This window comes from Mesocricetus auratus, unplaced genomic scaffold (assembly GCF_017639785.1).
Source record: "Mesocricetus auratus isolate SY011 unplaced genomic scaffold, BCM_Maur_2.0 Super-Scaffold_100029, whole genome shotgun sequence".
NCBI classification, from domain to species: domain Eukaryota; kingdom Metazoa; phylum Chordata; class Mammalia; order Rodentia; family Cricetidae; genus Mesocricetus; species Mesocricetus auratus.
The window spans coordinates 13210208-13236576 of NW_024429210.1; the positions used below are offsets into that span (position 1 = coordinate 13210208).

Consider the following 26369-nt stretch of genomic DNA (forward strand, 5'->3'; position numbering starts at 1 on the left):
AAGAAACCATGCAGCCATCTGTAATGAGATCTGGTGCCCTCTTCTGGCCTGCAGGCAGACATGCAGGCAAAACTCTACGCAATAGATAAGTCTTAGAAAAGAAGTCAGCAGAGATGGCTCAGGCTCAGTGGTTGAGAGCACTGGGTGTTCTTCCAGAGGACCCCGTTCAGTGCCCAGCTCCACATGGCGCCCTTTCAGACTTGAGCATAAAATAAATAATCGTTAAAAAGAATGGGCAACTTGTAAGAAAGGGATACTACTTTGAGATGTTCTGAAATTTTTTTTTTCACATGTTGAATACTATGTTGTAATAGGTTTAAAACATTATTTTTACATTTATGTGTGTGAGTGCTTTGCCTGCATGCATGTTAAATGTGTACCATGTTTGATGACCTAGGAGGTCAGAAGAGAGCTTTGAACCACTGGGGCTGAAGTTATTGATGGTTGTGAGTTTCCATGTGGGTTCTGGGAGCTGAACCTGGGTCCTCTGGAAGAGCAGCAAGTGCTCTTAACTACTGAGAATCTCTCTTCAGTCTTGTAGTAGTTCTTTAATGATTTAAATAGTATCAGAATAGGGAAAGTGATAGTAGATGCATGCCATGAAATTCTAGAAGCTGCCCTAAGAAGTTATTTTACTTTCTTATGGTTCTTCTTGAGTACTTATTACAATTACTAATATTAATTGGAGCTATGTATTTTATGCTATCATTGCATTTCAAAAGCTTATTAGCATGCTGTGTTTGTGAGAGTGTACAAATCTTTTCCTTCTACTGTGGTTCCAGGGATTGAACTCAGGTAGTTAGTCTTGCATAGCAAGTGCTTTTACCCACCAAGCCATCTCAGCACCCTCATTAGGTGTGTTTAAATATAAAGTTAAATTGAGGTGAGTAGTACATTATTTTACTTGGGTAATAAATTCACAATCAGGCTGGAAACTAATAGTGTAGAATGGAGACAAGGGTAGGATTGTCGGATGGTAGGAGAGGTGTGTGTGATGAAGAAGAACCAATAGAAGGGATCCATACAGGTTTACATCGCTGATGCAGGTGTGGTGGCCATTTATGTCAGCAGAGGTAGGCAGATACCTGAGTTTGAAGCCAGCTTGGTCAGTGGAGCACATTCCAGTCTCTATCCCAAAATGTAATTGAAAAAAAGTCCCCTTTTCAATCCTGTTTCTATTTTCAAGTAATGGTTTAATAGTCTGCTGGTTGAAATTGTATTATCTTGCAGCTCTTGCTTCATCTATCAGTTTTAGGTATAACCTTCCTTTTATGATATATAGGTTTTACTTTATCATATACTTGCTGTCAGTTCTTAGCATACTTGTAAAAATAAAAGTACTGTTCAAAGATTTGCCAAAATGTTAAGTAGTTCATATCTTCTACATTTTTTGTTTCCTGGAGTCTCTACTAATTAGTTTTTCCTTTGAGTAATTTTCTATATCTGTATCACAAATGCTTCCTAAAATTTTAAGCCTTTTTAGTAGTGCTCTGTTTTGTGTTTTTTGTTCACTCTCATCTTCCTTTAACTTTCAGTTTCTTCTTGTGCTGTTTACTCTCAGGATAGCTTAAGATTTCATCCTTAAGCCTTTAGCATTTTCCTATTCATGTTTTCTGAGTTGCATTTTTGGGTGCTTATTGTTTTACTATTTTATGACCTTTTCTGAGAAAAGTTATATGGAAGACATAACTCTTTGACTTGGCATGCCTAAAATGTCTAGCTTACATGTATGTGTGCTTTTGTTATATGTGCTTTTGTTATATATGTATGTGTGCTTTTGTTGACCATAGGACTCTGGGTGGAAAGTTATTTTCTCTCAGAATTGTGGCAGTAGTGCTTCATTGTACTCCAGGGATCCAGTGCTACTTTTCTGAAGTGTTAGCTTTTTCTTTCCCTTTTAGAAACACTGTTTGTGTAGCTCTAGTTGGCCCAGAGTTGGGCCGAAACTTGGGATTCAGTCTTCTGAGTGTAAAACCATAGGTGTATGTCATGATCCCTAGCAGATTCAGCAGTTTTCATCCTTAGATTTCCTTTGCTACTATTAATACCCTGCTTGAAAGCTTTAGGAGTTTTTCTCTTATACTTCAGAAACTATACGTGGTGTATGTTTGGGTAGGCTTTTCTCTTCTGACAGTGGCTACCATAAAACAACTGATAATAAAAGCTCTCTCTCTCTCTGTCTCTCTGTCTCTCTCTCTCTGTCTCTCTGTGTCTCTCTGTCTCTCTCTGTGTCTCTCTCTCTCTCTGTGTCTCTCTCTCTCTCTCTCTCTCTCTGTGTCTCTCTCTCTCTCTCTGTGTCTCTCTCTCTCTCTCTCTCTCTCTCTCTCTCCCTCTCTCCCTCTCTCCCTCTCTTCCTCTCTCCTGTCTTAGAACTTGTTCTATAGACCAGGCTGGACTCAAACTCAGAGATCCATCTTCCTCTGCCTTCCGAGTGCTGAGATTAAAGATGCCACCAGACCTGTCCAAATAGAAGGTTCATTGCTGTTTTGTCTGCATGTATATTTATGGGAGGAGATTGGATCTCCTGGAACTAGAGTTTCAGAAACCTGTGAGCTGCCATGTGGGTGCTGGGAATTGAACCAATGACCTGGAAGAGCAGCCACTGCTCTTAACTACTGAGCCATCATGTGGCTGGTTCTAAATAGAACTTTCATATGATCCATTTATACCATTCCTGGACTTCTACCCAAAAGACTACATCCTATTACAGATACTTGCTTATCTATGTTTATTGTTACTATTGCCATAACAGTTAAATATAATAAATATGGATGTCCATCAATAGAAGAATGATAATGGAATTGATACACACGCACACACACTTTGGAATTTTATTCATCTTTAAATAAAAGAATTATCCAGGTGGTGGTGGCGGCAGCGGCGGCGGCAGCAGCCTTTAGCCTTTAATCCCAGCACTTGGGAGGCAGAGGCAGGCGGATCTCTGAGTTGAGACCATCCTGGTCTACAGAGCGAGTTCCAGGATAGTCAAAGGGGGGGATGGGGAAGGGGGAGGGAGGGAGGAGGATGGGTGTAAAGGGAAGCTTTTTCTTTGAGAGAAGCCTTCCCGCCAGCCTGGTTCTAGAGCTGCATCAGTCCCAAATAAACACACATGAGGCTATATTAATTATGAAGCTGTTGGCCTTGCTTGTTTCTTCCTGGCTAGCTCTGACTTAAGTAATTACCCCATAATTGTTAATCTAAGTATGTTTCTTACCGGAGAATAGTTCTGGGCTTCCTACCCCATGGCGATTACATCTTTCCCCTCTTGTGTTTCTCCTACCCAGAGTCCTTCTGGACTCCTAGTCCCTCCTATCTAGATTCCCTATTGGCCAGACAGTGCTTTATTGACAAATGCACAGGACTTCCCCAACAGATGGGGAAGAGAGGAATAGTATTGTCATTTGCAGGAAAGTGTATTGAACTGTGAGATATTACATTAAGTGAGATGACCCAGACTCAAAAATACAATTGCCACATATCATATCTGCCATGTGAATCTTATAACTTTTTACATATGCATATCTGATTGGGAAGGAGAACGGTTGCCAAGAAACCACAAAGGGGCTTATGAGAAGGGAAAATATCCCTTCCAGTAGAAAATTACTGTGTTTAAGTCTCAGTAACTGATATCTAGGCTTTACCTAAGAACCCATACAAGTTGTGGTTGATTGGATTAGCACATAACCATTTGTGAGAATGAATCCCTGATTGTGCTGTTAGAGCTGTGCTTCAGATGTGTTCCTCTTCTGATTAGTAATTTCATTTTTGTGCATTCTGTACATTTAAGTGTTTCCATTGAGCTTCACTTTCATGTTGATCTTGATACTTTTCATCTTTCACTTGTTCTCTTTATGTAAGTTTCAATCTTCATAAGTTGTAATAAAAATACTAAAAACCTTTGAGAATTTTTATTATTTCCTCACTTCCACCTTGCTTCTAGATCTGTTGCTAGTCTTTGATTGGTTGTATGCTTTTCTTTTTCTCCTCAGTATCAGTCTTTGTCTTCCTTTCTGGGAGATTTAGTTTTTTTTTTTTTTTTTTTTTTGAACCTTCTATATGTTGCTAGGGTTTTTTTTTCCCGATGCAAAAGCAAAGAGTCTTTTTTTTTTTTTTTTTTTTTTTTTTGGTTTTTACGAGACAAGGTTTCTCTGTATTGTTTTGGAGGCTGTTGGTCCAGCCCGGCCTCGAACTCACAGAGATCCTCCTGCCTCTGCCTCCCGAGTGCTGGGATTAAAGGCATGCGCCACCACCGCCTGGCACAGAGTCTTTTATTGTAGTTGTTTAACGAGCTAACCCCTTTAGTTCGGGTCCTTCATCCATCCACCATGGAGAAAGACCCCAAGAACTCACGAAGTAGAGATTTTAAAGGGCAGCGTAAGGGGAGTGTCTAAGGGTATGAAACAGTCTCAGGATTGGTGTGCTTCCAGGTTTGGGTGACCTGCCCTGTGCTGATTGGTCAACTGGCTGTTATGGCCCATAGACCCTCCCAGGGTGGTTGCTATGCTCTGCAGGTCACTGTTGGTTGCTAAGATTTTATTTGGATTAAGACAAACAAGCAGGTCAGTGCTGGCACACACCTTTAATCCCAGCTCTGGTATATCTCTGTGAGTTCAAGGCCAGCTTGTTCTACAGCGTGAGTTCTAGGGCAGCCAGGGCCACAGAGAGACCCATCTTGACCCCCCCCACAAAAAAGTATATAAATAGTCTGTGTACAGTTAAAAAGCCTTTTATTTTAAATGGTGATTAGGATTGAACCCAAGGCCTAATACATACAAAGGCAGATAATCTAATATTGAGCTCCTTGCCCAGTTTAAAGGGTCCAGTTTTTATAATCCCTACTTGGTTTACACTATTTACTCTTTTAGTAACCTGATATCTGTTAGGTTCTGAGTATTATAAAGCACAATTAAAGTTTTGCTTTCTTGTGATGGTGCTGATTAGTAATCTTTTTAAATTTGATTTTTATCAACTTTAAATAATACATGGTCATCTGAGAAGAGGTAGTCTGAACTCAGAATGGCTTCCATTAGACTGTGCAGCACTTCTTGATTGATGACTGATGTGGGATAACCCAGCCTATGGTGGAGAGTGCAGCCCCTGTGCAGGGACCTGAAGCAGTATCGAGCCAGTAAGCAGCATTGTTCTGTGGTGATCTGTTTAGCTCCTGTCTTCAAGTTCCTGCAATGGTTGAGTTTTATGCCTTGGCTTCTCTCAGTGATGCACTGTGGATTAGGAAGTGTAAGCCAGATAAAACCCTTTTTTCCTTGAGTCACTTTTGGTCAATGTTTTATCACAATAACTGCTGTAGTGACAGATATGACCATGCTGTTTGGGAAGGTTGTGGAAGTGTTGGCAACTTTGGGCTGGAAAAGCCATCTTTCAAAACTTAATCTGTTACGTGGAAACTTGGACAATAGCGTTGTGTTGAGAGCAGTGCAGATGATAAAGGCTTGCTTTGTGGAATTTCATAGAGAAGCAAAATCTGTCAGGGCCATTTGAGGCGATCTCTTTGAATTAATTATCTGTGGTTTCTGGTCAGCTGCAGCTAGAATCAGCTCTGAACAGGAGTATAGTACACTGAAATGAAACCTTTGCTTTAATGGGACAATTGGTGGTGGTTTGCTGTGGCCAAGAAAGCATCTGTGCTTAAGAAGAGACCAGCCATCATTGAGGTGAAGTCTTCTGTGGAGTATTCCAGCACACAGCTGTGGTCCAGAGGAGCCAGGGCTGTTTTCAAGTTGGCAGTTGAACTTGGTTATGTGTAAGAGTTCCAAATGGTGCTTTGACTGTGTGAAAGGTGTGCTTTTTTTTTTAAGATTTATTTATTTATTACATATACAGTGTTCTGCCTGCATGCCAGAAGAGGACACCAGATTGAATTGTAGATGGTTGTGAGCCACCATGTGGTTGCTGGGAATTGAACTCAGGACCCTCAGAAGTGCAGTCAGTGCTCTTAACCTCTGAGCCATCTCTCCAGCCCCCCCCCCTTTTTTTTTGAGACAGGGTTTTGCTCTGTAGCCATGCTTGTCTCGGAACTCATTATGTAGAGTAGGAAGACTTGGAATTTACAGAGATGCCTGCCTCTGCCTCCCAAGTGCTGGGCCCTGAAAATGGCCTTTTAAAGGGATCATGGAGAGCAGCTGATGCTTCTTGGTATTATGAGAGATCAGTAAAGGTCATTGGTTAAAGAGTAGCCTCAGTTGTAGCGGAAACCCTAGGATTGAAGGGGTCATGGAGAGAAGCTGTGAGGCTTGGCACCTTGGTACAAGGCTGGAGTTCTTAAAGAGAACCCAGGAGAGGCCATTGGTGAAGGTGCAGCCTCAGCTGCAGCGGACACCCCAGAGACACCAGGACTGGGCCTTTTCTTGACTGAATGATTGATGTGGATGGGTGTGGCCCACTGTGACAGGTAGTCCTGGGTTTCCACCACAAAGCAAACTGAGCAAGCCATGGGGATATGTTATAAGGAGCCGTTATGGCCTCTGCTTCCAGTTCCTGCTTTAGATTGGCTTCTTGTCTTTCCTCAGTGAGGGGCTGTAAGATTAAATGAGTTCTGTCGTTCTTGAGTTGCTTTGGATACTGTTTATCAAAGTGATAGAAAACCAACTAGAATATACTGTATTGTGTTTACTTCTGAGTCTTTTTTTAAAAATTACTATTGTTTTAAACTTTTTATTGAATCTTATGGATTTCACTTTTTTTTCCTTTTTTCTTTTTTGAGAGAGTTACTCTGTAACCCTGGAACTGCTATGCAAACCAGGCTGGCCTTGAATTAAGGGATTAAAGGTGTCTACCCCAAGATAGGCTGAATGTTTTTACTGTTTTTGTCATCTTTGATAGTTTTTTATTCATTTTTTTGGGGGGGGCTTTTCTTTGCTCTTACAAAGACTTATTCTTGGCTCTCCTTTATGGTTAAGGCAAGGGTACAATAAAGTAAGATGGATATTCTTAGTGAGTGGGCATCTTAAAATGATGGTCTGTACACTTACTATATGATAGGTATAAATAAAATGGCAAGCAGGCTTTTCTTTTCTTTGAAACTGTGTAGCTTGTTTGGCCTAGAACTCATTTTCTTTACCACATTGGCCTCAAAGTAATGCTTTCTTATCTAGGATATGCTTTCTGGATTCATTTTTCTAAGAGTTCTGTGCTTTATTTAGTCTTTGGCTGTGATAGTTCAGCTACTGGGCAAGGAAGGTTACGATACCTTAATTCATTGAATCCTCCTTTTCTGTCCAGCTTCATCCTTGCCTGAGCTTCCTGAGTCTTTTCAATGTTTTTTTTTTTCTTGGTTTTGAGACAGGGTTTCGTGTCACCTCTTGTTGGTCTGGAACCCAAGATCTAGTACAGTTCTGCTGTACTGTTTCTTGAATTAAAGGCATTTGCTGCCACCTCCCTTAATGATCACTTTCTTTTTATTTTCATATGTGTTGGATACTTTGCCCCATGTATCTCCTGCTCCTTATACATACAGTGCCTGCAGAGGCCAGAAAAGGGCTTTGGGTCTGGTGAAACTGGAGTCACAGACAGCTGTGAGTCACATGTGGACACCGGACTGAACCCAGGTCCTCCTGAAGAACAGCAGTGTTTTTAACCAGTGAGCCATTGCTCCAGCCCCAATTTCCATTTTCTGGCAATTTAAAAAGTAAATTTGTCTTTCATATTTATTTATTATGTATACAGTGTTCTGTTTGCATGTATCCCTGCAGGCCAGAAGAAAGCACCAGATCTCATTACAGATGGTTGTGAACCACCATGTGGTTGCTGGGGATTGAACTCAGGACCCCTGAAAGACCAGCCAGTGTTCTTAACCTCTGAGCCATCTCTCTAGCCCCTGTCTACTATTCTAAGATGTAGCCAAGATCTTTAGAAACTCAGATTCTAGCTGTATTAAGAAAAATTTCCAAGTCAAGACTTCTTAACTTTAAAGATCATTTTCTATTAGCATTATAGGAAGAAACTGAGTCTGGAGTGGTGTTACATGCCTGTAATCCTCAAATTTTGGAGTCCTTAAGGCAAGAGTACCCTGATCATCCTGGACCCTGTCAGTGTAGAAAAGGACAGGGATGTGGCTCAGCAGTTAGAGGGCTTGCCCAGTGCGCATCAAATCCTGGGTTTGATCCAACATGCTCTAATGGTCTTGCTCTATACACCAGGCTGGCCTCAAAATCAGGATGTGATACTGCCCTTGAGTGACTTGTTTTATTTTAAGATTGGGGGAGAGTGCCTGTCCTAGCTCACTTTGGAGTCACTCTGGCCTCAACTCTAGATGCTGGGGTTAAAGGCATTGTATTTGTTTATCCTCATACAAATTATAATATGGGCTGGGGGGTGGGACTGGAGAGATGTGTATGCAGAGTACAGAGATGGCTCAGTGGTTAAGAGGACTTGTTGGTTTTCTAGAGGGCCCATCTTCAATTCCTACCGACTCTGTCTGGTGGCTCACAGCTGCCTGTAACTGTAGATACAGGGGATCTGATACCCGATTGTGGCCTTCTGAGGCATGTGCACATATAAGCATACACACACACACACACACTTACTCACTCACTCACTCAGGGAGGGCAAAAGATAAGGGGGTGAGGATCTGTCTGGGTGTTGTGATATATACCTTTAATCCTAGCATTTGGGTGTCAGGCAGGTGAGTCTCTTGAGTTTGAGGCCAACCTGGTCTACATTGTGAGTTCTAGGCCATCCAGAGCCATATAGTGAGACCTTGTCTCCTTAAAAAATTCTTAAAAGTAATGGTTATGTGGAATTTTATAGCTGGCAGAGACCTTTGAAGTAAAAGTACTTTTATTTCTTCAACATGACAAACTCCTCCAAAAATAGTGTTTAATTAATTAATTAGAGACAGGATCGCAGTGGAATGGTATAGTTGGTTGATTCTGTGTTGGATCTATCATAAGGTTTTAATCAAGTTGTTACAATCATCTGGAGGCTTATTTGGGGCTAGAGGGTCTGCTGTCAAATTAAGTGCTTCTGGGGCCTTAGTTGTTTCTCATATACACCTTTCAATGGGCAGCTTAAGTGTTGTTAGTTAACATCATGGTTGCAGTGTCTTTATGATGCCCCATCCTTTAATTTCTACCACTTTCTGTTCATTGGAAATGAGTCCCTTCTACATTCAAGGAAGAAAGTTAACGGTTTGCTTTTCAGATGAAAGTAGCATTAGTGGTTTTGTGATCATATTCTCGAGTTTATCATACCTATAAAATTGGAGGTTTCTCGTCCTGCCCACCAGTTCCCAAATAACCACTCTTAAGGTTTAATATGAATTATAATTGTTTGATCAATGGCTCAGGCTTATTACCGACTAGTTCTCACATTTAAATTAACCCATTGCTATTAATCCATGTATTGCCATGTGGCCATGGCTTACTGCTAATGCTCTGACATCTTACTTTTTTTGGTTTTCGAGACAGGGTTTCTCTGTGGCTTTGGAGGCTGTCCTGGAACTAGCTCTTGTAGACCAGGCTGGCCTCGAACTCACAGAGATCCGCCTGCCTCTGCCTCCCAAGTGTTGGGATTAAAGGCGTGTGCCTTTACTTTTACCTGACATCTTACTTTTATGGCAACTACATGGCATCTCCCTAACTCTGTTTGGATTTCCTGTCTAGCTATATTCTGCCTGGCCATGGACCAGAACAACTTTATCAGCCAACAAAAGCAACACATGTTTGCAGCACACAGAAGGACCTTCCACATCATAGTTTTCTATGTGGTCACAGAGGTTGCGCTGAGATATTTGGCCTGTGGTAGAGACATTTTGCTAATACTTAAGGCATAACTCATGAGTAATAGCTGATTACCTGTCATCCTCTTTGGATACTAATATAATTAGAACTGGCTACTTCTTTTTTTTGAGGCTGTGTTTCTCTGTAGCTTTGGAGCCTGCCCTGGAGCCTACTTTATAGACCAGGCTGGCTCTGTCTCCTGAGTGCTGGGACTAAAAGTGTGTGCCACCACTGCTGGGCCTCGAGAACTAGGTACTTCTCATTTAGTTACTGAATGACAAGATTTTTCATTACCTGAAGAATGCCAGGCATTGTGCTAGTAATTGAACTGGTTTAAAAGAACTAGATTTCTATGTAAAATGACATGTCCTGTTTTTTTTTTCCTGTCATTGAAGAATGTGTTTTGTGTTCCTGAATGTGTCCGCTCTTCCAGATAGGGTTAAAATACCCATCCCAAGTAGTCTTTAAGCAAATTTTTCATTTAAAAATGTAGTAGCTAAAAATACTGCTTTATTAATAAAAATTTTAAATTATTATTACTTTTTCTGTTTTGTTTTGATTTTGTTTTCTGAGACAGGGTCTCTATAACCTGGGCTGTCCTTGAACTCACAGAGATCCACCTGCCTCTGTTTCCCAAATGCCAGGATTAAAAGCATGTATCTATCACCTTACCTGGCCTATTATTCTATCAATAAAAGTTAGTACCCCAGCAGGAAGAGGAGAAAGTTGATGTTTTAAAAAATAATGTTTTTTTTCTAGTGTTATTAAAATGTATAATTGTTCCCTCTCTAGGAAGCATTTATTTATTGCATTTTTTTTCTCTTCTAGGCAATGTCTGTGCTGCTTCAAGGAATATAAGCACTTGGAGGTTTTTAACCAAGTAGTGTGTGCACTTATTAACTTAGTGATTGCCCAAGTTCAAGTGCTCCGGGACCAGCTTTGTGAACAGTGTGCGACCGTTACCATAGACTCCACGTGGCAAGATGAGCGTAATGAAGCAGAGGAGTCACTGAGTGTAGATAGAGGCTGTAATGAAGGCAATGCAGACAGACAAAGACCAATAGAAAAGAAATCAAACTCTACAAGAATTTGTAATCTGTCTGAGGAAGAATCTTCAAAGAGTTCTGATCCTTTCAGTTTATGGAGTACAGATGAGAAGGAAAAACTATTACTGTGTGTAGCAAAAATTTTTCAGATTCAGTTTCCCTTATATACTGCTTACAAGCATAACACTCATCCTACTATAGAGGTATGTAAACGCAGTTGCTGTGGCGCTCTCAGCAAGTCCTGCTGAGCTTGTCAGCCCTCTGTCTGAACTAGTTACTGTTGATGGTGCCCTTTCTTTTTGAGTACTCTGCTCCTGTCCCATTCCTTTCTCTCTCCTTTCTTCCTTTTTGTCTTTGAGACAGGTTTCAATGTAGAGTCCTGAAGTCTGTAGGCCTTGAACTTGGTGTATCCTTGGGCTGGCCTTGAAGTTTGATTCACTTGCCTCAGCTTAGTTATTTATTACATACAGCTGTGCACAATCATGTCCCAGTTTGATGGTAATTTTTCTAAAAATTACTGGTATTATCAAAATTGTTTTCTTCAGACCTTTCTATAACAGTTGAAAATTTGCGTTATATGTTTATAGTTGAATTCACCGAACCTAAATTGTAAGTGACTTAAAACATTTTTATGCTCTATCCATTGTGACCTTAAAAACTGATGGCTGGGCAAATAAGATAGTTTCAGTGATGGAGTGTGCTTGCCTGTCATTCGCATGAGGTCCTAAGTTCATGTCCCAACACTATCAAAAGTAAATAAAGATAATAGTTGCAGAGGACCTAGGTTCTGTTTCCAGCACCCATTCAGTGGTCTACAACTGTCTGTAGCTCTAGTTCCAGGGGAATCTGACCATTCTGACCCATTCTGACCTCTTCAGCTTCCTACATACATGTGATGGGAAAAAAACACTTAAGCACACACATATCCGTAAAATTTAAAAAACAGTTGTGGTAAAAGAATCACATCGGGTTTTTTTATTTCATTTTTAGAAACAGATGTCAGACTATCAGGTTAGTGGTGGTGCATGTCTTTAATCTCAGCACTCAGGAGGCAAGAGGCACGCAGATCTCTGAGTTTGAGGCCAGCCCAGTCTAGAGAGTGAGTTCCAGGGCAGCCAAGGCTACACAGAAAAACTTTGCCTCAAACCCCCCCTCCCCAATAAAAGAGATGTCAGATGAGAATTTTTAATCATCAAACATCTTAACAAATTACATATACATTTTAAAAAGTATTTTCTTTGGTAAGGCATGGAGCTTAATTCTGCATGTGTTATCTTTATGAGCATTTTCAGAAACTTAATAATTTAAGATTTGTGAAGATAATTGTGTTCATAGAAAGAAGGAATTCTTTAAGAACACTGACTGCTGTTCCAGATGACCTGGGTTCAGTTTCTAGCACCTTAATGGCAGCTCACAACTGTCTGTATCTCCAGTTCCAAGAGATCTGGCACCCTCACACAGACAGACATATATGCAGGCAAGGCAAAACACCAGTGCACATAAGAAAGAAGGAAGGAACTGAGACAATTATGTGGTACTGTGTTTACCTCAGTACAATAATTTGTTTCTTTCCATTCTATGAGAATGGGAGTTTACTTGCCAGGTTTGAGTTGCTCATTCATGTACTATTTTTACTTGGTGCTGGATGAGTTAAAGTTGTAAGTCTCTCCAGTTAGGCTGCTCTTTGTAGGTTCCTTGTGTTTTCTTCCATGGCTGTGACTGCTATGTAGATGGACAAGCTTCCTTACATTGTGGTTTCAGGAGTGTTTGAGGAAGGCAAAGGTCGATGCTATAAGGCGTCTTGGCTTCCTCTGAAATGGCATAGAGTAAATGTTTCCACATTTTAGTGACTCATAAAATTCATAAGGGCATCCAGCATTCAGAGGGGTGGTGAAAGTCTAGGTGGGGAGGAAAGGTAGTCTTGTTGTTGCTATTTGTGTGTATAATCTTGGTTCAGGTGGGCCTAAGGGTCACTGTGTAGTAGAAGATGACCTTGAACTCCCTCTTTATATCCTTGGTGCTGGAATTACAAGCATAAATTGCCATATTTGCTTATGCGATGCTGGGGATCAAACATGGGGATTTGTGCTTGCTAGGCAAATATCCTGTTAACTAAGCTGTATGTCTAGTCCTCATGTATATTTTGGACTGTTTGCGTCTCATAATGCTGACATGTTGATCTACCACATGGTCACTTCATTTATTTATTTATTTTTAATTTATTTATAGAAATGATTTCACTGTGTAGCTGTGGTTGGTCTGGAATGTGCTATGTAGATCAAGTTAACATCATACTGCTTGTTTCTGCTTCCTGAGTTCTAGGATTTATTGTTTGGTTGGTTTCTGGCTTTTCAAGACAGTGTTTCTCCGTATGGCCATGGCTGGCTGTCCTGGAGCTCCCTCTGTAGACCAGGCCCATCTCAACTCAAAGATCTGCCTGTCTCTGCCTGCCAAATGCTAAGATTAAAGGTGTGTGCCACCACGATTGGGTCTCTCTCTGTTTCTCTTCCAGATTTGTCATTTTTCACCTTACATCTTCTCTGTAACTTTCATACTGCCAACTTTTCTTCACCTGAAAATAATAGTCCCTTATTGGAATATTTTCACATTGTATTGAGAAAACATAGCCAATGAATTAGATATTATCCTTATTAGAAATCATCTTAAGAACATTTTGAGCTAGACTGTGCTTTCTTCTGGAGTTTAGTGTGTGGTTCTGTGAAGATTCAGGTTGGATTCCCAGCACTCACAAGGCATCTGTTTGTCCAAGGGATCCATACTTTCTTCTGGCCTAGTTTGCACGTGGTGCACAGGTTTACATGCAGACTGAACACCTATGCGCATGAAATAAAAATTAGTCTAAAATTTTAACAAATTATTTTTTATTGTACACAGTGTTCTGTCTGCATATACCCCTGCAGGCCAGAAGAGGGCACCAGATCTCATTACAGATGGTTGTTAGCCACCATGTGGTTGCTGGGAGTTGAACTCAGGACTTCTGGAAGAGCAGTCAGTGCTCTTAGCCCCCTGAATTTTTTTTTTAATTTAGTCATTAGAATACAGTGTAAATTTTGTTTTCATGCCTCAAATTTCTATTGAAAAGTACTAGAAGTACTTTCATTAGGAACCTAGGTATGTAAACTTTATTCAGAAATTAATTTTATCCAGTTAATTAGGGTTTTTGAGGGTGGCAGAGCCTTACTTTGTAACTGCCTAGCTTGCTGGGGCTTGCCCTGTAGGGCAGACTGTAGATCCACCTACCTCTGCCTCCTGCAGACTCGGTAGCCTAATACCAGTCCTCCGGAGACTGAGGCAGGACAGCTTGGGCCAACTGTAGTAAATTCTAGAACAACTTGGCCTTCAGAGTAAAACCTTGGCTCAAAACATACAAACCAAAAAATTCTTTATAAGCTTACTATTGGTAATACTGAATCCGTTTACTTTGTTCCTAAAGTCATCTTTTCCTAAAGTGATCTTTTCTTCTTCTTCCTGGATTTCAAATGATAATCTGTAAATATTATAGTTATTGCTTACTACTTTTCTTTTTGTAGTACATTGTTATTACTATTTTTCAAGACAATTTCATGTGGTTACTTGGTTGAAAGTAATGGTAATCATAAAATGAGGTAAATCATTTTATTGACATTTTATTACAATTTTTACTAAAAATTTGTCATAAACCTTTACTATAATTATTTTACTAAAAAAAACAAGAAAGACTTTTGTTACTGAATTTTGTATAGGGAATGCTTCTTAAATGTTCTGTTCTTATTTATTGTTTAAAAATACCTTAAAATTTGTGGTTTCTATCATAGTGATCATGTAATTAACCTTTAATTGTCTTTTTTCTTCAGAAGGTCCTAGATCAAAATCTTGGTATAGTCTACATATATTTTAGAGTTAGACTATATGTATTTATAAATAAGAGTTTGTATATGCCAACAGTTGTTTTAGACTGATGTTTAATAAGCAGTGCAGTGACAATTATTTTCTAGTTTACCTTTTTGTTGCTCATTGAGACGATGGTCTCACCATGTAGTGTACATTGATCTTCAACTCACAGTCCTGTTGCTTCCACCTTTTAAGTGCTGGGTTGCAGGTGTGTACCACCAGGCCTAGCTTTCTTTTCTTTAAATTCGTAGTCCATCTAGTCTTAAATTTTATTCTTGTGCCATCCTTTCCTGATTAAACCTTTTACTTGAAGCTTTATTTATTTGCCTATTTACTTATTTATTTGGTTTTCCAAGACAGAGTTTCTCTGTATTGCTTTGGAGGCTGTCCTAGAACTCTTAAACATTTTTTGATTTTTATAGAATTATAAAAATTGTAGAAGCAAAACGGAGTGACATGTGACCATTGTCCCAGCTGCTGAGTATATTCAGATGGGAGAGGTACCATAATACAACCTATTTTTCTTTCCCTTTAAAGGATTTATGTATATGACATTTTTATCTACACACACGTACGTATATGCACTGCATGCATACCTGGTGTCTGGGGGCCAGAAGAGGGCACTGGATTCCCTGGAACTAGAATTAGAACTGGTGTTAGCTACCACGTGGGTACTGGGAACCACTGAACCTTGGTTATTGCAAAACTATCAGAATACTCTTTTTTTTTTTTTTTTTTTTTTTTTTTTGAGTAGCCCTTGCCTCAAACTCAGAGATCCATCTGCCTCTCCCTCTGGAGTGCTGAGATTAAAGATACTCTTTTCCACCATACCAACAGCAAAGGACTCTTAAGAGCTGATCTCTTGGGTCTGAGTCCCCTGATCCCCTTGGGGCTGGATATAGTGGTTCATACCTTTAATCCCAGCACTTGGAAGGCAAGAGTCTTGCCTGGTCTTCTTAGTAAGTTCCAGGACAGCTAATATTGTATAGTGAGACTCTATCTCAAACAAGAAAATTTGCAGAGGAGAGAGGTGGCAGTACTTCTGTTTAATGTGTGTATTCATGATATGATGAGGCTTTGTGCATGTAACTTGACAATTTTAAGTCTTGTTGTATCCTCCACCCCCTTTAAAGAGTGTTTTGTGTAGCTCAGGCTGACCTTGAATTCACTTTGGCAAAGATAACCTTGAACTAATGTTTTTGGTCTTTTTACTGACTGCTATTTTATTTTTGGTACCCTGTTAAAAACTTACTTTCATTTGGAGACAGGTTATTGCTGTATATCCCTTGATAGTTTAGAACTTCAGTAGCAGAGCAAGCTGCAGTTTGTGTCAATCCTACTCCTGCAGATTACTGTTGATGGTTCATGCCTATAATCCTAGTTTTGGATGAGGTGGAGGATCTGGAATAAACAAGTTATCCTTGATTGTGTAGTGAGCTTAAGGCCAGTAAAGGCTATATATGAGCCTTTTCCACAAAAAGCAATTCTGAATCGGTCTTAGGCTACATAGTGGGACCTTGTCATAAAAATTTTTTTAATGATTCATTCATTCATTCATCCATTTATTATGTATACAGCATTCTGTCTGCATAAATGCCTGCAGGCCAGAAGAGGGCACCAGATCTCATTACAAGCTATCATGTGGTTGCTGGTGATTAAACTCAGGACCTCTGGAAGAGCAGTCAGTCAGTGCTCTTAACCACTGAGCCATCTCTCCAGCCCTGCATAAAATAGTTTTTAAAAATAATTTTATTATACTTTATTTTGTGTATTGTATATCTCTGTGTGTGTGTTCGGTGTGTGTTAAAGAATTCCTTGAAGCCAGAGGACACTTTCAGGAGTCAGTCTGCTCTTTGTACCCTGTGGGTTCTGAAGATTAAACTCACATTGTCAGGCAAGCGCCCTTAGTGAGTGATCCTGTAAGGCTTTTCTCATTTGTTTGTTTGCTCATATATTTATTCCTTCATCCTTTTATTTATTTACTTGATAGTGTGCTACTCTGTAGCCCTGGCTAGTCTGGAACTTGCTAAATAGAAGTTCTCCTGAGTGCTGGGATTAAAGAAGTGTGCCATAAAATCTCTAAAACTTTACAGTTGTTTTTAGTGCACTCCCAAAATTGTGTAACTATTATTATTAGTTTAATCACAAATTTACTTCTCAGTGACTTCAGTTTGTATGTTTCAGTTATGGAGCAATATTTGCTTCATTAGTTAGAGAATTGTTTCACTCCTTTTTTTTTTTTTTTTTTTTTTCTTTTGGCTTTTCGAGACAGGGTTTCTCTGTATTGTTTTGGAGGCTGTCCTGGAACTGGCTCTGTAGACCAGGCTAGCCTAGAATTTACAGGGATCCTCCTGCCTCTGCCTCCCGAGTGCTGGGAGTAAAGGCTACCAATGCCCATCTGTTTCACTCTTTAATTTCCCACTAGGTTTTGTTTTTGTTTTTTGTTTTTTTTTGGAGACAGGGTTTCTCTGTGAAACTGTCTTAGGTGTCCTGGAACTCACAGAGATTCACCTGTCTCTGCCTCCCAAGTGCTGGGATTAAAGCTGTTTGCCACCAGTGCCCGGCTGTAAACACTTCTTTTTAATATTGTTTTGTGTGGTATAATTTCATTTGACAAACATAAAGATTATAGTGAGATTGTATTCTAGACTTGGCTGTACGTACTTAAAGTGCCAGCACTACAAAGGAAGTGGCAGGAGGAGAAATAAGGACTGGGGACGCAGTCACTCTCAGTCTCCACGTGGAACCTAGTGCACTCAGCATAGAAACCTTTTCAGAGGTCCATACTGTGTTCATGCTCTGCGCCAGCACTCTTGGTAGGAAGGAATATTCTAGCCTGGTGTGTTGTCAGTGACTTAGTGCTTTAACAGTGCCACAGGAGTTCTTCAACTCTGAAATGTTCCCTGCCGATGCTTAGGCTGCAACCCAGAGCCTTGTATGTGCTGGGCAAGTGTTCCGTCACTGAACTACAGCCTCAGTCATAAACATTTGTTGAGTAATTTGAGGCCCTGTTACTAGAAACTTTAAAAAACAAACAAACAAAAAAAAACCCGGATGTTTAGTATACCTATTTTAGAAAGTGTTTTTATGTGGATAATTTTAGTTCATGTGCAGTTCTGAGAGTGTTGGGATTTTTCAGTCATTTTCAGACTTATTTCAACAATTGAGCTTTATGTGAAACATTTAAAGAATGAATGAGTTCTCTTGGTATCTCTTTCAGATGAATGTATTTATAGTTCTACTAATTAAAAACAATATACAAAATAAAAACTTTAAAAGCCCTGGACCTCAGCTTTCCCCCCCAATGCTTCCTCAGTGACAAAACACTTATAGTTAAATATCTTTACAGTTCATATCTTTCCAGACTTTAAAAAGAAATATATATTGGTGCATACTTATTACCTCTTGGCAGATTAGAGTAGGATTAAGAGTTAAAGATCAGTTGGGGGAGGGCATGGGAAGAGGGGAGGGAAACGGAGAGGGACCTGGAACTGACTTGTGAAGCAACCTTGTTTCTAATCTAAATTTGAATTTAAAAATAAATAATAATAATAATAATAAAGAAACAGAATAATAAGTTAACAACAAAAGAGTTAAAGGTCATCATTCCTGGCTGCTTTGGGAATACAAATCCAGCCTAGGCTATATGAGACCTGTCCTGCCCGGTCCCACAGCCGTTCAGTTCCAAATAAACACTCAGAGGCTTATATTCATTATAAACTGTTTGGTCGATGGCTCAGGCTTCTTATTGGCTAGCTCTCTCTTAATTATTTACCCATTTCTATTAATCTGTATCTCCACGTGGTATTTACTTAGCGGTGATGTCCTGGCCTCTTATCTTCCTCGGCAGCTACATGGTGTCTCTCTTACTTTCTCTCTGCCTGCCTTCTCACAGCATTCTCCTAGTCTGATAGCCCTGCTTATACTTCCTGTCTGACCACATCTTTCCTGTCCATTGGCTGAAGAAATAATGTTATTCATTAGCCAGTAAGACACACATATTCACAGAAGGACACTGCCTATCTGAGACCCTTTCCCACTCCATTGTATGCCTAAATTATGATCAGCAAGGCATAGTATTGCATACTTGAACTCCTAATATTAGAAAGCCAAAGCCAGGAAGATTGTAAATTCCAGGCCAGCCTGTGCTTTCCAGTAGTATGATCCTGTTTTTAAATAATTTCAATAATTAGATCTTGATCATAAGTTCTGTTCTTAAATATATAATACAGACAGAATAGTATTACCTTCTCTAGAACATACAAATCTACTTACTTTGTTTCTATACATTTTGTTTTTAACAGGTCTATTTTTGGAGGGGGTGATTTTGAGACAGTGTTTCTCTGTGTAGCTCTGGCTTTTGTGAAAATTTCTCTGTTCAGAGATTCTCCTGCCTTTGCCTCCCAAGCACTGGGTTCGCAGGTGTGCACCACCACTGCCTGGCTTTTTAACAGGTTTTAGAAGGTAGTTTAGTCAGACTAACTTCTACTGCATCTCAGCTTTCAGAGTGTTTTCTTTCTTGTACTACCATTTACTTGTCTGATCAATGGGTATTAGTTGTATTTATATTGTTAACAGTTTTTGTGAAGATGATTTTACACCCATTTTCCAGCATTTCTCTTGATATTTCCTCAGACTGAAACATCCAAAAGATTATCTGGAGGTCACAAATAGTCAAAAGATTACCTGCAGTTCTAAGGGAGATATTTAATGTTTTATATATTGAAAGCCACTGTTTACCCCAGAGAACCCATTTTTGCTTATATGTTTACCAACAATGTTTGTGTGTACTTCAGGTGGCAGTTTTAATGTTTTTGTTTTTGTTTTCCTTCTCTCTTTGAGACAGGGCACAGTTAATTTGTTTTGTTTTTTGAGACAGGTTCTCTGGAACCTGCCCTGGAACTGACAGAAATCTGCCTGTCTCTGCCTCCTGAGTGCTGTGTCACTATTGCCCAGCTGACACAGTTTAAATATTAGATATGGAACACACATTAGGGAACTCTGGAGCCTCTCTTTAGAGAATTCCAGAGTGTAGTTTGATAGTCATCTAAGTTCTGTTTTTATGAGAGTCACCCTGACTCTTTTTGAAGTGTGTCTCCCAAGTGTTTTAAGATCCAACCCAGGGTCTTTACACATGCCAAGCAAGCCTTCTACCATTAAACAATTTACCTGCCCAGATACACCATGATTTTAAAGGAAAACATATGTGGTTTAAATTGTTTTTATGTGAGAAGGAATATTTTTCCTAGTGTGGTTGTGCACAGCTGTAATGTCACCTGTGAAGATGCAGACAGGAGAGTCATGAGTTCAAGGCTCTTCTGGGCTTCTGCATGGAGAACTATCTCAAATAGTGTAGCTTGGTTGCAGAACACTTGCCTGGTTTGCTGGTTACTGGGAAAGAAACCCAAGCAGCAGGAGGAGGGCAATGCAGTGTGTCTGTCCTACAGGGAGGAAAGTTTTCTGCAGAAGGCTTTAAGCACACTTCAGAGCTGAGTTGCTGTAACTTCAGTTGGGGGTGTTACTGTTGATGGCTATAAAATAACCTTCTGAGATTTTATAAAATCGCTTTTGAAAAATTTTGTTTTTTAATTGTCATTTAATAATGAGCTAATATTTACTTTTTTTAAAATTAGGATATATCGACGCAAGAAAGTAACATATTAGGGGCATTCTGTGATATGAATGTAAGTGTTTATCTTCTTTATTCTAAGGTTTATTGAAATTTTTTTCTTTTGAATTTGTTTTTATATCATTATTCCAATATTATAAATTGTAAATTACTTATGGTAAATTTTAAACTGATACACTTTTTTTCTTTTCATAGGATGTAGAAGTACCCTTGCATTTGCTTCGTTATGTCTGTTTGTTTTGTGGGAAAAATGGCCTTTCTCTTATGAAGGATTGCTTTGAATATGGAACTCCTGAAACTTTGCCGTTTCTTATAGCACATGCGTTTATTACAGTTGTTTCTAATGTAAGTATTGCTTGGAATTAGTCTTGAACTTTTCTAATGAATTTTTTTTTGGTCTAGAAATGGCAAGTTTTAATCAATTTGTAGTCTTTTTAAAAGCCAATAAAATTCTAATTTGAATAAAATTAATTTTTAAGTTTAGATTATGCTTATCTCTTTTATGTAAAATTAAAGATAAATGGCTTTTGTTGAACTTGGTCTTCTTTGTCTGGGATATTTGTCCTGGGATAACTTTTTGGTTCTTAGTGATGGCTATCTACTTCACCCTTGGAGTATGTCTTACTTCTCTGTACATTATATAAAGGGATTAATATTTCTTTTTCTCTTTACACTGTTAGAACTATGAGGCACAATAAAATCTGTCTGAGAGAAGTAATTTTATTACCTGTATTTTTAGCTTTTAACTCTGGTGTTTTTTGAAAGAGCATAGCTAAATAAAGGTAGTTGTAATTTAACCAAAACCTGAATTTTGGTATAACTATTTATAATTAAAAAAATAATATATGAACAGCACTTGACCAGCATTGTGCCCCTCCCTCCCTTCCTCTGTAGTGTCACAGTACACTGGAAAGGGAGGGCACTGGTGTCACTCAGATTTATTGAATGTGTGTACCTTTGTGTTTCTTAAATTAATGATTTTTACCAAGATTATTTTTGAAATCATGATTCCATTTTTTGTGATATGGTAAAATTTTTTTAAATTTTGTATGCATATAGTGTTCTATGCTTGGACACCAGAAGAGGGCACCAGATCTCATTACCGATGGTTGTGAGCCACCATGTGGTTGCTGGGAAATGAACTCAGGACCTTTGGAAGAGCAGTCAGTGCTCTTAACCTCTGAGCCATCTCTCCAGCCCCGATATGGTGAAAATTTTAACACAGAAGTGTGTGTAGTACGTACTCTTGTATGTACCATTAGACTTTTTATATGTGTTAGGCAAGGCCTGCTTTTATAGTCTTGGTGGGCCTAGGCCACTTTGGGTTTATAGTTGTTTTTTTTTTTTAGTTTAAAATATTAACTATTAAAGTAAGAATAATGATGATGCCTTTTTTTTACTATTGAGTGGAGTTTAACAGTAAAAGCAGTCTTGGTCTGGCAAGATGTGAGGTGCTTGGGCAGGCATGATATCCTTAGTTCTAGCCTCAGATTTGCTAAGGTGGAAGAGAACGTACTCTTGAGTTATCCTTTGACTCGCACCCGTGTGCTGTGGATGCAAGTGTATGTGTTCACGTGATAAATAAAGCTGTTGTGGTAGCACTTGGTGTCTGTGTAAGCACTTAGTATGTTATTACTCATTGTAGCAATGACGCATTTCACTGATTTTGACACTCTTAACTTATTTTGCCAATACAAATTACATTCACTTTGGCTTCCTCTGGCACTATTCCCTTAAAAGGTAACCAAGCCTAGCCTTGGCTACAAAGCAGGTTTGAGTTCACCCTTTATTATAAAGTAAAAAAAACAAAAAAACAAAAAAACAAATGAAAAGTAGTTTATATAAATTAAAAACTTAAAAACATTAGAAGTTTTGACCCTTTTTTAACCTCCTTTTGGTGTTTTGATCCACTCTTCCTAAAGTTTATGAGTAAACAGGAAGTGATGCTGGGTATTATAGAAAGGCACACCTTTAATCCCAGCACTGCAGAGGCAGGTGGTCTCTCTGAATTCAGGGTAGTGTGGTCTACATGGTGAAATTCTACCTCCAGCAGTGTTCTTTTTTTAGTCAATTTTAATGGACGGATAAATTCCAGAGTTTCTGTGGCTCTGTCATGTCTGTCTAGAATACAGTAGTTTCTTTTGTTAGTCATTATGTGAAGTATGATTTGTTGTTTGCTATGTCTTTTGTTTGAAATTGTTATTTAACCCAGGCTGACTTCAGACTTGAGATTTCCCTGGTGTATGTTAATCAGTGTGCTTACACTGTTTATTTCTATTTCTTTTCTTGAAAATAGCCCCTCTTTGGGAATCTATAAGTTTACATGAATGAAATGAAGGATAAACAACTCTTTTCCTATAAAGAAAAAGAAAAACTGATGAATCCTAACACATGATCTAGCGTAGATAGACTGGCCTTATTTCTCTCAAAGTGTAGATCACATATCCCATTAAAAAATAGTTATATTTCAGGCTGGAGAGGTGGCTCAGAAGTTAAGAGCACTGACTGCTCCTCCAGAGGTCCTGAGTTCAATTCCCAGCCACCACATGGTGGCTCACAGCCATCTGTAATGAGATCTGGTGCCCTCTTCTGGCATGCAGGCATATGCAGGTAGAACACTGTATGCATAATAAATTAAAAAAAAAGAATAATTGTATTTCTTGGGAACTAGATTATTATGTCTGTTTTAGATTGGTTCACTCTTTTTTTTTTTTTTAAACATTGAAGACAGGCTCTCATTATGTAGTCCTGGAACTCACTATGTAGACCAGGCTACCCTCCAATTCAGACATCTATTTGCCTCTCTTTTCCAAGTGCTAACACTAAAGCTATGCACCACCATACCTGGCTAGCTTCAGCCATTCTTAGTCTGATTGTTAGTACAGTTTTCAATTTTGCACAAATAGCTCTTTTGTAGTATGGATCCACTCTAATAGCTGTAGTTATAGAAAGAAAAACCTTTTTTATTATTATTTTCTCCTGACCTGTAAGTCCTTAGGAAAGGCAGGTTATTAACATGTATCACAGACTAGAGTAGTAGAGCATAAATTAAAAGAGGTTGTTTACCTACTAAGACCAAGGTGGGTCTTTTTTCAGGTTAAATTTGGTTCTAGTATATAGTGCCTTTCCTCAGCTCTTAGCTCTTATCTAGTTTTCCTGTCTCAAACATAATAACTTTTATTAATAATATGTGAAGTATAGATATAGAATTAAAAGAATTTACTACATCTGGAGAAAAGAAATACAAAGAAAACAATAAATAAGCCTTACAAATAACATGCTTTTGAAAGTAATGTGGCTTAAGCCAGATGGTAGTGGCGTGTGCCTTTAATCCCAGAACTCGGGAAGCAGAGGCAGGATCTCTGTGATCTGGAGGCCAGCCTGGTCTACAGACTAAGTTCCAGGACAGCCAGGGCTACACAGAGAAACCCTGTCTCGAAAAACAAAATGACGTAGCTTAGGTTATTGATAAAAATATAATCAGATGCAAGCCTTTCATAGTGGTTTTAATAATACTTCAATGGACAGAATAAATTAAACTTGTCTTAATATTGCTTTTGTCAGATGTGGTGGTTCTAACCAGCTAGAGATGCATAATGAATTCCTTCCTCACCCACACTCCCTGTTTTTACTAGTGGACAAACAGAGACTTTTTAATATAAGGAATTAGTTTAGGTTTAGTATTTCCTCATATCTCCATGCCACATCAGACAGTTTTGTAAAAGTTTTATTTTGCTACTTGATCAAACAGTAGCTCTGTAACTAAGCTATGGAGAGTAGGGAATATTTTCCCCCTCTTAATGACATATTTAATGTATAGTTACAGGCTCGCTATAATTTTATTAGCACAAAGAGAGAGTAAAGGTAAACCTGAGAAGCATATTCATATCTAACATCTTCCTTTAGTTTGCTTGTTTTCTGTCCTAATTTTTGGTGCTTGTAAGAAATACTGCTTTCTGGTAAGGCAAACACAGTATCTATGCCATTTGAGCTTATTTTGTATCTTTGCTCTTTGAGTCACTTTTTATTTTTTGTACAAACATGAACATCATTTGTTGCACTGAATGTGCAGTTTAATTTGGCTTAATCTTTACAGTGTTCAGTCTTCTATAAGTGGGGAAAATGTTTCTTTAAAAAATGTTTTAGGAGGGCCGGGCGCACGCCTTTAATCCCAGCACTCGGGAGGCAGAGACAGGCGGATCTCTGTGAGTTTGAGGCCGGGCTGGACCGATAGCCTCCAAAACAATACAGAGAAACCAAACCCTGTCTCGTAAAAACCAAAAAAAAAAAAAAAAAATGTTTTAGGAGGGGCTGGAGAGATGGCTCAGAAGTTAAGAGCACTGACTGATCTTTCAAAGGTCCTGAGTTCAATTCCCAGCAACCACATGGTGGCTCTCAACCATCTGTAATGAGATCTGGTGCCCTCTTCTGGCCTGTGGATATACATGCAGACAGAATACTCTATACAAAATAAATAAATCTTTTTTTTTCTCCGAGACAGGGTTTCTCTGTGGTTTTGGAGGCTGTCCTGAAACTCCCTTGGTAGTCCAGGCTGGTCTCTGCCTCCCGAGTGCTGGGATTAAAGGCGTGCGCCACCAACGCCTGGCCAAAATAAATAAATCTTTTTAAAAAAATGTTAAAATGTTTTAGGGTTGGAGAGGTGGCTCAGTGGTTAAAAACACTTCTTGTTCTTGGAGAGGACCTGTGCTCAATTACCAGTATCCATAGGACAGTTCTAAATCATACATAATTCCAAATCTAGGATGCATGTGAAACACAGATATGCTTATACATAAATAAATATAAAAAGTTTTAAACATTACATTGTGTGTGTGAGATAGGGAGAGAATGAGCTCTTTTCAGCTCATACGCCTCTCTCTCTCTGTGAGATATGGAAAAGCATGGTTTTAGTATTTTTTTTCAAGTTGATTTTATGTATAAATTAGGTTGATATCTGATGGACTTATAAATTTTTGTAGCTTATCCTATTCAAAAATTGTAAGTGGTGTGATTTAAGAGGCCAAATATTAATTGTTCTTGTTTTAAATTAAGTGGCAGGCAATAACATGTTTCACATTTTTCTTATATTGTTTTGTTTACATTTACTTATAGATTAGGATATGGCTACATATCCCTGCTGTCATGCAGCATATTATACCTTTTAGAACGTATGTTATCAGGTAAGCTTATAAACTTTCTTTTCTCATTTATTAATTAAATAAATTTAATTTATAGCAGAATATAAGAATTGTGTTGCTTTTGAGTTTAAACCCCTTGCAGTTATATCCTAGGGAAGATTTTCAGTTTACACATAAGTATATAGTAATTTCTATGTGTGTGTATGAGTTTATATTGCTATGTGCATATTGGCAAGGTATTTAATCTTGTTTTTACATGTGAGTTTAGGAAGAATTAAATAGACGTAGGTTTTACTGAGTTCATTCAATGAGTAATTTTAAGTATTTTGTTAAGGTCAGTTTATTGAAAGTAATTTGTTAACACATGGTTTATAAGAAATCACAAATATAAGGAAAAATGTTGAGAGTCTGAGAAGGTGGACTATACTTTTCATACTTGGTGGGTGAGGCCTGAGGAGACGCTCTGTTGGAAAAGCAGGCACACAAGTGTGAGGACCTGAGTCCACATGAAGATTGAAGACCCAGGTGTGACTGCAAGTGAGAATTGGAGACTGCTTCCTGGAAGTTCATTGGCCATCTGTCCTAATTTCATTGATGAAGTTCAGGCAAAAGAGACTCCTTTCTTAAACAAAAGTGTTTGGCACCAGGCAGAGCATTGGTTGCGCACACCTTTAATCCCAGCACTTGGGAGGCAGGGGCAAGTGGATCTCTGTGAGTTTGAGGCCAGCCTGGTCTACAGAGTGAGTTCCAGGACAGCCTCCAAAATAATACAGAGAAACCCTGTCTCGAAAAACCAAATAAATAAATAAATAAAAATAAAAATAAATAAAGCATTAAGGAGGTACTGAACCCTATGATAAATGGCCTGTTTTTTTTTTTTTTTTTTTTTTGCAATTGTCAGTTCAGGTTGGATTCTCAGCAATGACAC

The 26369-nt window shown here is 38.8% G+C and overlaps 1 protein-coding gene across 2 annotated transcripts in view; it reads left to right on the top strand.

Annotated features, from left to right (window-relative positions):
- The window catches only part of Usp34 (ubiquitin specific peptidase 34), a 178529-nt gene that overhangs the window by 21036 nt on the left and 131124 nt on the right, over window positions 1–26369 (top strand). For both annotated transcript variants that reach the window (XM_040733172.1, XM_040733173.1), the window contains exons 3-6: window positions 10566–10986; window positions 20308–20358; window positions 20499–20648; window positions 25416–25483. In XM_040733172.1, coding sequence (XP_040589106.1) covers window positions 10566–10986; window positions 20308–20358; window positions 20499–20648; window positions 25416–25483 — 690 coding nt within the window. The remainder of the gene's footprint in view (window positions 1–10565; window positions 10987–20307; window positions 20359–20498; window positions 20649–25415; window positions 25484–26369) is intronic.